Source organism: Lates calcarifer, linkage group LG21, assembly GCF_001640805.2.
Source record: "Lates calcarifer isolate ASB-BC8 linkage group LG21, TLL_Latcal_v3, whole genome shotgun sequence".
Lineage (NCBI taxonomy): Eukaryota > Metazoa > Chordata > Actinopteri > Centropomidae > Lates > Lates calcarifer.
The window spans coordinates 15201350-15215576 of NC_066853.1; the positions used below are offsets into that span (position 1 = coordinate 15201350).

At 41.5% G+C, this 14227-nt stretch overlaps 1 protein-coding gene across 1 annotated transcript in view; it reads left to right on the forward strand.

The window, feature by feature from the left end:
• igsf9ba (immunoglobulin superfamily, member 9Ba) overlaps positions 1 to 14227 on the forward strand; it is a 71642-nt gene extending 57415 nt beyond the window's left edge. Inside the window, 7 exon segments of the mRNA XM_018668251.1 lie at positions 91 to 175; positions 299 to 460; positions 1151 to 1196; positions 2786 to 4411; positions 9097 to 9193; positions 9195 to 9228; positions 9326 to 14227. Coding sequence (XP_018523767.1) covers positions 91 to 175; positions 299 to 460; positions 1151 to 1196; positions 2786 to 4411; positions 9097 to 9193; positions 9195 to 9228; positions 9326 to 9534 — 2259 coding nt within the window. The 3' untranslated portion in view covers positions 9535 to 14227.

A 14227-nucleotide genomic window follows, 5' to 3' on the forward strand; every position in this document is an offset into this window, starting at 1 on the left:
CAGCGTGGCTGGCCATGATCTAGTAAGCTGAACACAACAAAACAGTGTATGAGACGATCATAATAAGAGTGTGTTTGGTTTGTTTGGCAGGAGTCCTGGTATGAGTTTCGAGTGATGGCTGTCATGGATGACCTGATCAGTGAGAGCAGCAATGTAGTGGGAGTATCTAGCACAGGTCAGTTTCTTCACAGAGGAGCGTTACAAACCACACATGCAAACGATTCGCTCTTGCGAGGAATAGCATTGTGATCTTTCTGTTTGCAACCTGTCCATTTTACCTCCTCATCTGCCCCGTCAGATCCCTTCCCTCCTGCGGAGTTGCCTGATGAGGGGCTGGCGCGACCTGTGGTGGCGGGTGTCGTGGCAACTATCTGTTTTCTGGCAGCGGCAGTACTGTTCAGCACTCTAGCAGCTTGCTTTGTCAATAAGCAACACCGTCGCAAACTCAAACGTAAACCAGGTCGGTTTCCCTCTCCACATGTATTAAATGTAGTATCTCACCATGTCTCACCATGGATGGATTACTGAACAGGCCTGCTGGGAACAGGCACTGGGCATGAAAGGTCAGCCAGAGCATCTCATTTGAAGTGACTGTTAATATTTCAATCAAATGACCACAAAAGGATGCAAGATGACTACAAATAGACATAAAATGACCACAAAGGATTCAACAACCAAAAAGAGACACAAAACAACTACAAAGACACACAAAACATCCATGATAGATGCAAAACAATTACAAAGGGACACAAAACAACCACAGACAAACAATAACAACTAAAAAGAGACACAAGATAACTACAAAGAGATGCAAAATGGGCACAGACACAAAACAACTACTAAGAAACAAAAAACATCCACAAAGAAAAGATGCAACCACAGAGATGCAAGACAACTACAAAAACAGACAAAAACAACTGCAGAGAGATGCAAAGCAACTGTAAAGAGAAGTAAAAACCACAAAGAGACACAAAAGGACCACAGAGATGTATAAGAACAACAAAACATGCAGCCCATGTATGAGGGGTGTGAGGCTTTCTACATGTCTGTGCCCAGGGCCCCTTTGTTTCATAATCCGTCCATGTGTCTGACTTGTACTCATGGTGTTCAACACAGGAAATGCTAAATTTAAATATTTTTGTCCTCTCAGATCCTCCCCTGTCGGTGACACACTTCAGGAAAAGCATTGAGTCACCGTAAGTAAAGCCAGCGCTAAAGCCCCTGCAGTCTACCAGAGGTGGCTACTATTGTGCATCCTCTTTGGCACCTTTTATAAAATTTGACTTCCAATGCCATGTTGTGACAAGATATACACTGAATAACAGTAAAACCTACAAACAGCAACTGTAAATATTTTTGGAAGAAGAAGCAACCCAGGTGGATGATTAAAAAAACAAAAAAACAAAAAAAACATTGATTATTTGCTTAAGTTTCTTTTGAGGGTGTGGAAGAGCATGTACAGTGGCAACCTCTAGTGGATCATGGGCAGATTAAGGAGAGTTCAAAGTAGCAAAGTCAGCATTTTAAACACATTACCCAGAGTGCCCAAGCTGCAGTATGTGTATTGATTTTTGATCCATCTGTATTCTTTAACCTCAAACGCTGTCTGCTTTCTGCATGATTCTCAGTGTTGAATAATGCTGTTTTTTTGTTTAGCTGCACATTTAATGTACAGTATCAGCTACATGTGTGTACTTGTTTGTCTGTCTGTAAAACCTGTGTACATGTATGACTGCATTTCAATCTCAAAAGAAGCTCATTTGTGACAATAATCTGTGTAAATCCCATTCCTGAATAAATGTTTGTTTGCCTGAGACTCTAGAGAAATCCTTAGTATCAGATACCTTTGTGTATTTACACTGAATGGTCCAGGCAGGTCAGGGAGTTCACACTCAGTCCTTCCTACAAGTGGCATAGATAAAGATGAACCAGGCCCATGTCGTTTGTCTCCCATCGCAGACCTCCTCTCACCCCCTTGCCAGGGGTAGAGCCCTGCTGGGACGAGCCTGCCAGGAGCAGTTTCTTGCCCCCGCCCGCCAGCCCCCTGTGAGTGCCTGCTTGCACCAAAATACAGAGCGTGCTGCACTGCACTGGCTTGGCTGCATGGTTAATGCATTGCATAGAGATGATCGACTGACAGTGACTATTTTTTGTAGTGAAGCCTACTGCTGGTCTTATTGCATGCACAGACTTTCACGCACCATGCAGGGATTAAATTGCATTAGCTCTAGCTGCATGTACAGTACAATACTAAGTAGAATGCACTCTTTATAATGTATGTCTACGTGATTCACTCGATGACCCAGTAAATGTCGACTGTGCTGCTCCTGGTGTGGGTAAATGAGGCCTGGTTAGATGTCATCTGCCTTCCTCACATCACCATTTGGTGCAGCATATGGAAATTGGTCTCACGTCTGCTCAAGAAGATGTAGATTCAATAGATAAGTGATACGGTTGTCATGGTTGCGTCGTTGGTCCTCCTTTCATCCCGTCATTCTGGCTCGGTTCATTAGATGCTGTCCCATCAGGATGTTGCTGCCGCCATAAACTGGTCATTATCATAATGCTCTTCATTATGGCTGCCTTGATAGAGTGCTTTGGCTTTGTATTGTGTCATCTGTTCAGTTTAAGAATGAAACTTCAATCATGCCTAAATTAATTTACAGCATCAGCAATTTTTCTTTTGTTTTAAAATACTTCATGCATTTTTTTCCTGTGTGTTTCTTGTGGTGTATGTTAAATCAAGCCAGTGTCTTGTGTCTGCATTTTATTTATTTTTTATCAGGTTATCTTCGGGGAAGATAAGTCCAGAGAGCTCCCCTCCATCTCGGCCGCGCTCTCTTTCTTCAGAGGGTTCCCACGGTCCAGGCCTGTACGTCAGGAAGCTGCCCAGCCCTCAGAGAGAAAAAGACAAAGAGCTCTCCTTCTACAAGAAAACCAAGCGTGCCATAGCCAGCAAGAAATACAGTGTGTCCAAGCATGAAGCAGAAGTCACCACGCCTATTGAGCTGATAAGCCGTGGCCCTGATGGCCGCTTCGTCATGGAGAGCAGCCCACCGCCCCGCCGCATCCAGGGCTTTCCCTTCGCGGAGGAGTCTGACATGTACCCTGAGTTCCGGCAGTCTGATGAGGAGAATGATTTTGACCCCGGGCCTCTGCCGCCCATCATGCCCACGCTGCGGCCCCAGCTCTCCCCAACGTCCTCCAGCCTGGAGTCAACGCAGCCCCCCACCTACAGCCCCCGCCTGCACAGGCCCATGGAAGGTATGAGCTTTGCAGAGGGCAGTGCACTTCACGCCTCAGGGCAGGCCCCGGCCTCCCGCTACAGGGGCTTTCCCCAGGGCCCATTCTATGGGTATCTAGGCAGCCGCGCTGAATCAGGGATTCCACCACCATTCTACATGCCTGACATCAGCCCGCGTAGCTCCGCTCTGTCCTCCCCCCCAGGCACCGCAGAGGGGCCCTTTGGTTACCCCTCCATCCCCGAGGAGAGTGGAGAGATGGAGCACCATCAGTACACAGCCTCTGGCCATTCTCTGTCTCACACACACAGCCCTCCTCCTCGCTCACCTGAAAGCTGGCAGCCTCATGAGCTACCCTTCCTGGGTCTAGAGGGTCCACGGTTCATATACCCACCTCACCATCCCTTACATCATCCCCAGGACCTCCCTGACCCACCCCCATACCCTCCTCACTCTCTCCCCCCCAGTCGCCTGCACCTCCCTTCTCTAAAGGATCCAACAAGCCCTGGACTCCTGCAGCTGGAGGTCCCTATGGCTCCCCCAGGCAGAGACAGGCCCCCGGGGCCTCCGGTTAGGCGTTTAGCTATGCAACAGGCCCAAAGTCTCGGCCAGCTCAGACACACGGCCCACGGTGTGGGTGTACCAGTGTTGCCTTACCCTGACCCGGCAGCCCGTGCAGGGAGCCCAAGCACAGCCCCCAGTAGTAGTCCTCAGTCCTGGCTCAGCCCAAGGGCGGGGCGCCGGGCAGACCCCAGCCTACCCCCGCTAGTACTCCAACCCTCCCGCCTCTCTCCACTCTCCCAAAGCCCCCTTAGCACCCAGCCGGGTTCTCCAGATATTCTAGTGCGGCCCCCTCCACGCCCGAGCATCCTCCGCACCTCTCGGTCTCTGGAGATGCCCGAGATCACCCTGCAGCCCTCGGCCACTGTCAGTTTCTCCCGGAGGTCCTCCCTGACCGCCTCTCCCACTCAGAGCCAGGGTGCCACGCAACCCAGCCCCAGTTACCACGCCCACATGTCCTATGCCTCCACTGCAGCCAGTTACCCCTCCCAGTCCCCCTCTCCCCCTCCAGAGGGCAGGGATGTTTTCGGGCAGAGGCCATCCCAGAGAAGGACAGAGGAGGAGATGCTACCCTCAGAGCCCTCCCAGCTCCAGATATCAGCCTCAGGGTAGGTGATTCATTCCAGTAGAGAATAGTCACATATTTATTTAAAGAGGAGACTTGTCTCCTCGTCTGCTCTCTAGTCCAAATTTCCTCACTATTTATCCACAGTTTTACTTTGATGTTTCCATTTAGGCATAATTAAGATGCATATTGTACATAAATATGCAGAAGGCATGTAATTGCATTTAGCACACATTGTATCAGTTCATAAAAATGACAGTTCTCTAAACTTTTATGGCATGTGAAAGCTCAATTTGATTTTAAGATCATGTATATTTGTCTTTATTATTTGATAGCTCATATTTAATCTCATAAAATATTGATCACAATAATGCAAAATGAAGTCAACTTTAAAAATAATTACTGGAGGAAGATTTAGATGGAAACACTTGAGCTACAGAAACCCTCAAGTTTACTGTTTTTAAAACTGTGTCATTTTTTTTCTCTGTCTCCCATTTTCAACATTGAAACTTTGGATTGAAGTATTTTCCACAGCTTGATACAAATTAAATTTGATCAGGTCTATTATTGATAGCACTAGTAGTAGAAGTATGAAAATGAAAATGTGTGTGAAGCACCAGCAAAAACAATTTTCATGCTCAAATTTAACAATTTATTGTTTATTTAATAAACATTTAAATTTTCACACATACTGTTATATAAAGTGGTACCACTTTCTGATAAGTCACCGTCTATAAAGCATTTATAAGCTGTAATTAATGACCTTATTGATAGTTAATAAATAATAGATATTGCTAGGTTAATACGCACAACTGCAGACTCGAATTATTGTAAGAATCATCTATTAATGAGATATTATCATTTATAAATACTATACAGATGATTTACTAACTTTTGATTTTGGCTTCTTGGCAAGTGAGACATGTTAATATTTATCACTGCAGAACCAATTGTTTGTTATTAATTATTGTAATAATGACTGTTAATGTGTTGACTTGATTAATGATGTAACACTCTAAAGAGATATTTCGCAATTAGAAACCCAAAAGTTTTCATCAATAGCTCAGACATTTTCTATAAAGCATTAGTAGATCATTTATTGATGATTAATTACACCATTAGTTACAACCAATAAATGCTTTACAAATCGTCAGTTCTGCTGTTTTTTATTTATTTATTTTTAGAAATCACTTAATAAATGGTGAAAGCTGACAAGTCATCTGTACAATATTTGTAATGTTTGTGGCTCATTAATAGATGGCTCTTGCCCTGTAAGTGTAAATGATAAGTTGTTAATAAAAGCATTTTGGTGCAGATATTCTGCAGACCTTTTCCAGGAAGGTTAGAGGTGGTATGATCTATCAGAGAGGTTAAATCAAGTGTCATACTGGAGGAGGATAATAGCCAGCCACAACCTGGCAACCCAACATAGTTTAATAGTTTAATTAGATAGTTTAACTTATGAACCCTTTATAAAAGGTGCCTTATCAGAAAGTGGCAAACATAAGGATTAAAAACTCCCTGAGAAGAAGTTTTTCATGAGGGAATATTACAATGAAATCTCAGTAGTAGGAATTTTTCCCAACATTTTGATAGATCAGTGTCCCCATATGCAGAATTTTAGATGTAGCTGAAACTCCTACATTTTAATGCCCCTTAGTATTTCTGTACTGCACACATTCCTGCGCCCCCTCACACCCACCTCACAACCCTAGAAGCTACAATGATAAAGTGGCTAAAGCCACGAGGCAGAGACTTGCTCCTGCACTATCACTGGCCTTTAAGGGAAAGTAGCTTATAGGGCTGCTGCTTTATAGAGGGTAAGGGTCTTACCTGATTTGTTTTTGATTGATCTCAGCTATCTGGGCAGCGTTGTTGTGACCCGGTCCCCTACGCCGCAATAGGTAAGGGTCGGACCCATGTCTGAGAGGGGAGGGGTCAGCAGGGGGAGGGCTCTAATCACTCTCTCCTTTAAAGGGGAATCGCTTTGGGTTGTGCCTCTGTGCTGGATTCAAGTGAAGTACAACTAATGGTAATAATGACTGCAGGACACATTTGTCAATACACCTCCAAGGCACAGTAAGCCTGCTATGCTGTGGCGTAGGCTACAGTAATTAGGCTTGTGAGCAAGCACGAGGAGCGGTTTTGGACTGTGGAGAAGCATTTGATTTTGTCTTTTGATTGTTTGAATACAGACGTGTTTCCCTGCACCAAAAAAAGCCTTGAATCAATAGAGGACGCACATGAATGATAGACTGGAGTATTCCCCTTTAAAGTTTTGTTCCATGTGCAAAATGCCATGCATGCATTCTCTAAACTTCTCTCTATGACCAAACAAATAACAACGATTCTCAAACTAAATTCTTTGTCACATTTGTTGTCCTAAGTGCTTTCGTTTTTTCTGTCATGTGACTGTTTTTTAATGGCCATTTCCTCTTCCTGTCATGTGACTTGTTCTTTAACGGCCATTTCCTCTTCCTGCCATCTCCTCCCGTCAGCATGGTGAAGCCTCTGTACGCAGTGTTCATGTTTATCAAAGTGTGCTGTACAGTGTTTTATGTCTATGGAAATGTATTATATTTTAACACACTGTGGCCTCGGGCACACAGTTTAATGTGATAATGGAAATGTTCTCTTATCTGTCCAGGACTGTTGCAATTCTCAGATTTGTCTCCCCCTCTCTGCTAATGGCTCTCAATCTCTCTCTCCACAGTGACAAATGATGGACAGCATCTCTAAAGCTTTGTGTTCCTATGCCTTTTGAAACAATACATGTTTGACACAACAACTTGGCTTAATGAAAGCATTAAGTCAGGTTCTGAGGCTGTCTGTATTCCGTTCTTTCAAAGGCAAAGACATTGAGCCGACACTGAGCCTCACGAACCTCATCAAACTTTAATGTTGAGTTTGTGAGGTTACTTGGATCTTTAATTTAACTTTATTGCATATTTCTATGAGAGATGGACAGCAAAACCAGAGTATTCGGTATGAGATGAAACCACTTCTAAAACATACTGCATACTGTCGAAAGTGAAGATACTTTAACGTGATGTGATTGTTGTTTTGCTGATTAAACATTGATTATTTTTCATCCAACTTACTGTAGCATGTATCACTCATGAAATGAAAATAGTTCTCCAGGTTTCAGGAGCACATTGCTGCTTATTTTCTGTTGTGAAACACATTAGCACACTAAAACAAACAATCAGAGAAATGCTCAGGCACCTTCTGCAGGGGTCAGCAACCTTTTCTATGATGAGTGTCGGTTTACAAAATGAAGACGGCTGTGTGTGTGGTGGTAGCATTCGTTTACGCACGCCTGTAGTCTGTTTTCAATTTCTAGCATTGATAGTTACACTATTAGAGGAAATTTGACCTTGTTTATGATAATAGTAAGAATTGTAGTGCAAGGGCCCCTATGATGTAAATGGGCCACACCAATTACTGCGATTCCTGCCTCTGCCTTTTGCTGCTCAGTCCGTCTCTGTCTGGTTTTCAGGATTTCAGTTCTGCGGATGGAGGCAAATCTGTAATTCTGGATATGATGGTGTTTTTTCTTGGCAGACCATCAAACAAAACCCACTACTGAGGAAAGCCTCCGTTATGTATTCTGCGTCCCTGAATGGTTTCCCATTGGTTTAGCAATAGACTCTGTACAAACTGCCCTTTGTAAACTGATTTTTGGAGGTAAACAGTGTTTTAATCACGCTGCCTTGCTTAGCATATTTTGATGCTGCCCGCTTTGTCAAGAGTGATGCTTTACATTTGATGTTCAGCACAATACATTTTCACAGCAAAATGCACAACAGCTCAGACTCTGACCCAAACTCCTTTGTTCAGCTGTGGTTTAGGACCTGCTAACTCTGCTCGCCGTGCACATTGCACATTTATCAACTTTATTATGGTACAACACTAATATTTAACAAAATAGTGACATATGTTAATGTCAACACATAGTTTTGCTTTTTCACATGATATTGAAAATGGCTGTGCTCATAGGTTGCTGACCCCTGATTGAGTGTGTACTAAAACTAATGCATTATCTTTCTTAATCTAATTAAGACTTCACTGTTAAAGGAACAGTAATTTACAGTTCCAGAAATTATTTTCATTTTATGAGTTTTATACAGCAAAAAGACCAATAATGCCTGCATTTCTGAAGCAGTCGTTATTTAAAGACCCAAACCAGTACAGTAATTGCAAGCTTTGAAATGTGTGTGGCACTGTTGATAAGTTTACAGAATGTCCATGATTTGAAAAATAACAATTATTGAAGTGATTTTGTATCACTAACAAATATCCTGTAAGAATACATGCTGTATGCAGTTTGTATTAGAATAATCTTTATAAATCCTGGACTGGGTCTTTAATGTAATGACTGTTTGAGAACAAACTTATAGCCAATAATATCACCAAATCCACTGCCACCTTGTGTCAACTATTCTTTCTTTCTTTCGCTTTCTCTTTTCTTTTTCTTCCTTTCTTTCCCTCTTTCTTTCTTTGTGTCTAACTTTTATCATCCATCAATCACAGATAGAAAGTGGAAATTCATCATCTTAGTGAAAGGGCTCTCAATAGAAGTACAAGAGCTCATCAAATCATATGATAGCACCTACTGGAAATAGCAATGAAAGTGCCATTCTGTCTTTTCACTCTGAGACGGGAGCCGAACACGACTGTTGTATTAATGCGGAGCAATGTGTGCTGTGCTGTCTCTCCTCTTCTCAGGGAACCTCTAGGTGCGTCTAGTGATCCTGCCGGGTCTGAGAGCTTACCAGCACTGCTACACCACTGTATTACTAAAGCCAAGGGAGTGGCTGCCAACAATCAATAACAACACAACCTCCGCTCGGAGAACAGGTTAGTCTGATGATTCGAGAAAAGCAACAAAAGATGTAACTCTTCAAATATGTGGGTGGCGTGTTACTCTTGTGGCCTCTGTCTGCCTCCCTTTCAGGTGTGTCTCCCTCTCAGACCCAGCAGCAATCTCAGACACCCCAAGAGGGAGAGAATCTCAACTTCCCCAGAAAGAGGAAAAGGCAAAACAAGAAGAACCCCTATCTCTATTTGACCTCCTTCCTGCACCGCAGGCAGTCTGAGGAGGACCAGACAGGCATTCTGGCCAGTGCAGACTCTGAGGGCCCGAATTATGGGACTCTACGCTGACCTGTGTGCCCACCAAGCCATTGGACTCGACTAAACTGAAGCCCCCCGCCACCCACACACACACACACACACACACACACACACCCCACCTCACCTTCCCCTGAAAAAAAAGATAACAGAAAACAAAATAAAACACACACCTCAGCCCTCCCTGCTCCATCCCGGTCTCTGTATCAAGCTAATACGTTTCTTATAATCTCTAAAAGTTCATCTGTGTTTGGGGAGCAGGGGAAAACATCAAGCTGAATACTCCGGGGTTGGAAAATCTTATTTGAGGACAAGAACAATGGCTTTTCTGAGTTGTCACCACTACTTGTCTCTGAGGAATTCACTTGAAAATGCTCTGAAAATATATAATGTACATAAATAGTAAAACAAGGGAATTAAGCTTCCTCCTACAGTAATAAAAATGTGTTGGTTGAGTATGTGACAACACGTTAAAGATTTTTCACTCACTGGTCATTGAGGGGTCCATATCTTTAGGTTTTTCAGTGATACAGTGTACTGTTAAGCCTGGTGCGTCCTTGGACAGGGACATGAGTCTACCTTTCCTACAATACAAATAGTGTCAGTATTTAAACACAGGGTTCTTACCACAAAATATACCTCAGAGTAAACGCAGAATTGCTGTAATTCTTGTGGTATACTGTACGTACTTGACCTTTTTACATATGAAACGTATGGATAAAAAGGTTTATATCACACACCATGCTCATTCAAACGGATAATATGGCCTAACTTGATCTGATTTAGAAGCTTTGTATTATCAGTAATAGCTGGCATATATTGTGTTTGTTTTGGTTTATGATCCAATGCCAACCGTTACGGGGACGGTGTCTTAAATTCCAGTGCTCGATGGCTCGGTGTGTTTGCACCCATCGTTGTGGCACTGCATTAAGACAGAGATCATAGCCTTCATGAGAACTCTCAAAATAATTTGGGACTTACACGCTCAACAGAGGTTGGACTTGTAGGAGTTACAAGAACAGGGTGATGAATTGTGAAGTGTACTGTAGTATGTGTTTCATTATTAAGGAATCATTTGTGAAATGTGGCACGTCTTGCGGTGCCTTTTTTTGCCTTTTTTCTCTCTTGTTTTTTCTAACATAAACTGCCTTTTCCTTCGCCTTCTCATATTTGTCTCTTCGGGTTAGGGGGAGGGGGATATTACATGTGTTTTTACTTTCTCTGCCAAGGACACATTAGAGAAAATGCTACAGAGGATGCATAACTCTTGTTTTTGTTTTGTTTTTTGCTTTAGTATTTTTTTACATTTATATTTTAAATGGGTACCTGCTTCGACTGTGTATATCCAAGTAGAAGGACAGAACCATAAAAATGAAAAAATACAGAAATTTAGATTTGAAAAAGGCAAGTAAATTAATAAATATAACTTCAGTACATGAGTTTCCATGCAGGAAGAACAAACCAGAACTATAAGGATGTTAATGTTTAACAACAGCTGCGAGAGGAGAATGTGATTGCTTCATAAAGCTGTTAACAAGCAATGGGAAATATTAACAACGGCCACCCTGACTGTTTATCTTTTAACAACTGTATATTACTTGCTAGCTACTTCTCTGTATGTGTGTTAATTTTTCGACACTAACCGATAATGAATGTATGTTTTGCTGTACAGGAAATGAATGTCCCGATGTCACAGTACATTGAATGACCCATTACGCTGTTTAGAACACAGCTGCGATTGGTGAGACGACCAGTTGGCACACTAAGTCCAAATTGTTTTAACTTCTCTGTCTTATCCCTGTTTGCGATAATAACCGGTGCCCCCCCCCCCAAAAAAAAACTCTCTCTCTCACACACACACAGTTTCTCAGCCAAGCTCCCTTTTGCCTATGACAGCTACCAAATACAACCGTTTTCCTTTTTATTGCTAAAGCTAGTTCAATCACTCAAAGACATATCAGATAAGATCCATCTGCCACCAACAAATCCGTGGTTTTCCAACAAACCCACATGAATGAATCGACTCAATGTCTGCTTACTGAAAACTCTTTTGACAAGTGAGAAAGTGATGATTGCCTGAAAGTGAACGTCAAAGTGCATATTCTACTTTAATTGGTTTTCATGTAAGATACGAGGAAAAAAAAATCTATATTTGTTATGTACTGTACATGGTGTGTATTGTATTTGTAAAGATGAATCAAACCATGTTTTACAGGAAGACGTTCTTGTATGAGGGTGTATGAAAAGATGGGACAGATCCCAAGGTAAAAGAAATTAGATTATATATAAAAGTATTTGCTTACAGTACGGCTTTAAGTGGATAATGTTTTTAAAACATTTTAAGGTGCCTCATTTGTCATACTTTAGCAGACATTATTTTATCTGAGAAGAAAAGAAACCTTAATGTTAGTACCGTACAATGTATTATTGCCATAGCCCGCTGGCTGCACAAGTTGAGTAGTATTTTCTCTGATGTATAGTATGTGAATGCCCATTGGAAAAAGCTTTAGAAGCAGACGTGTGTTGCCCTCTATAATATTTCTGGAACAAAGTAATACTGTATTTTGCCCGTTCATGAGCACACATGTAGATTCACTCCAGATCTCGTCACCTTCAGGTGTCCAAAGCAAATAAACTGAAGGAAACTTTTTTCTAAGAGTCACAGACATGCTCTAGTCATGTACAATACGTGCTGTGGAGGAAATTGTGTTTACATTAGTTTGATAAAGAAAAGTGTGTTAGGGCATAGTTGCTTTTGAACATTACGACTTGGTGCTATGTTTAACTTTGTGGTGCTGTAGAATAGAGGTCTAAAGAATTTTTTCGTTTTTCTGTTTCCACGAGCGACTCTCTTTTGGCCCTGTGTGTTTGAGCAACTAAACTAAGCTCCGGTAGACACTATAGGTCCTTATCATAACAGTATCATGGTGTGATGACAGTGATAGACAATAATGGAAAAATAGTAGTATAACCTCAAATAATAGAGACTTGTGACATCAAATGAACTCAAGATGACCTGTTTTCTATAGTGTTTGCAATGTCTGTCTGTGCTTCCAAGGTACCCTCTCTAAAGTATATTTGTGATGATATTGAGAATATTAACCCAGCCTAAAAGGAGAAACATAACCTGATTTTAGATTAGTACACACACACGCACACCACAGGACACACAGGAGGGAATCTGAGAGCATTGTCAGGTCACAAGGGGGATCTTTTTCTACACACTTCCTGTAGGTCTACAATCTTTGGTTAACAGCACTGTTTTTCAAGCACACTACTGCAGGGGCGCAACTGTCTCACATCATCCCCACCACCTTTTTGATGGAACAATTCCTACTAGTACTGTACAGTATAGCCATGACCAGTCACCAGACCACATTTGTATTTACTGCTGATTCTCCTGGTTAGAAAGGTATTGGGAAAGCTCATACATCCTCTCCATGGGTTTTAAACGAATGGATGTCGTCTTCCGGGCTCTTTTTTGCATATTCAACAGAAACATGTACAGTGTTTAAGAGGGCTGCTTTGGACGTACTGTTAGCTTCAGTTTTGGGGTTTTTTTGGTTTGTTTTTTTCTTTTGTTGTTTTTCTTTTTTTTTCCCAGTTTTTCTGCTTACAGCTTTTAGTGCATCACTAGGTGCTGGTAGGATGATACTTAGAACTGATTTGATTTTTTATTGTATTAATCTTGCATGTAGAGACAATACAAAAATGCCTATTTAGCAATCATTCATGGACATCCGAGCTGGTTGTTATTGGACGGAAAATAGAAATATGTAGTATTTTCTATATTCTCTGTTTTTTCATGTGTACCAGCACTGAGAAACTAGAATGTATTATTATCGTAGGCTACAATAAGCACTACATCGTTGACTGTTTTAGCTAATGCTCATACTCAAGCAAACCAAGTAGTGCTTAAAAGGAAGAAAATTTACTACATTTCATTTCATTTTCATCCACTGAACTCTGTGCTGTACATCACATGTTTACATTCTGTATTATATGTTGTTTATTCTGTTTTTTTTTTGTGCATAATGTTTCCATAATGTCCTTCTTTAAGTTGAAACATGTATTCAACAATGTTCATATGTAAATATTTCAAAGCAAAAACATTTTTTACTTTTCTCTGTTTTAAAATGATAACCTGATGTTCTCTTTTCTTTTTTTTTTTTGGTCAGTTTTTTAGACTTGTCATTCTGTTCTCTCACTGCATCAGGTAATACGCTTCACTTAACTTTTTGTGAGCAATTAACTCATACTGTATGGTGCTGTACCAAAGCCTTATGTATAATATTTGTATTACTTTCCTCTCGTTTGCCACTGCTGTCCAGTGAATTCTGTATCGTCTGAGATCATGTCTTACTCACTCTTCATGTTCAACTGCCATGGATCTTGTTTCTTTATTGAGTAAAAAAACAGAAACCTGAATGAACTATGATGTTGGAAAAAAAAAACACTCTGGCCTGTTACCAACTGGCCTGGATGTATAGTGACAGTCGCCATCTCAAGCCTTTATAGGGAAAAACGCACAGGCTCACTCCTGGTAGCTCATCATGACGTAGACATGGGCCTAGCACATGATCTATGCTCTTATCTATGGCATGTCTGTGAGAATATGAAAGCAGTGTTGTATTCATGTCACCATATCATTTCAAATGCTTAGTCCCATACAAAATTTTCCTCTCAAATTTTTGTATTTTGATATAATAAAAAAAAATCAAAAGAG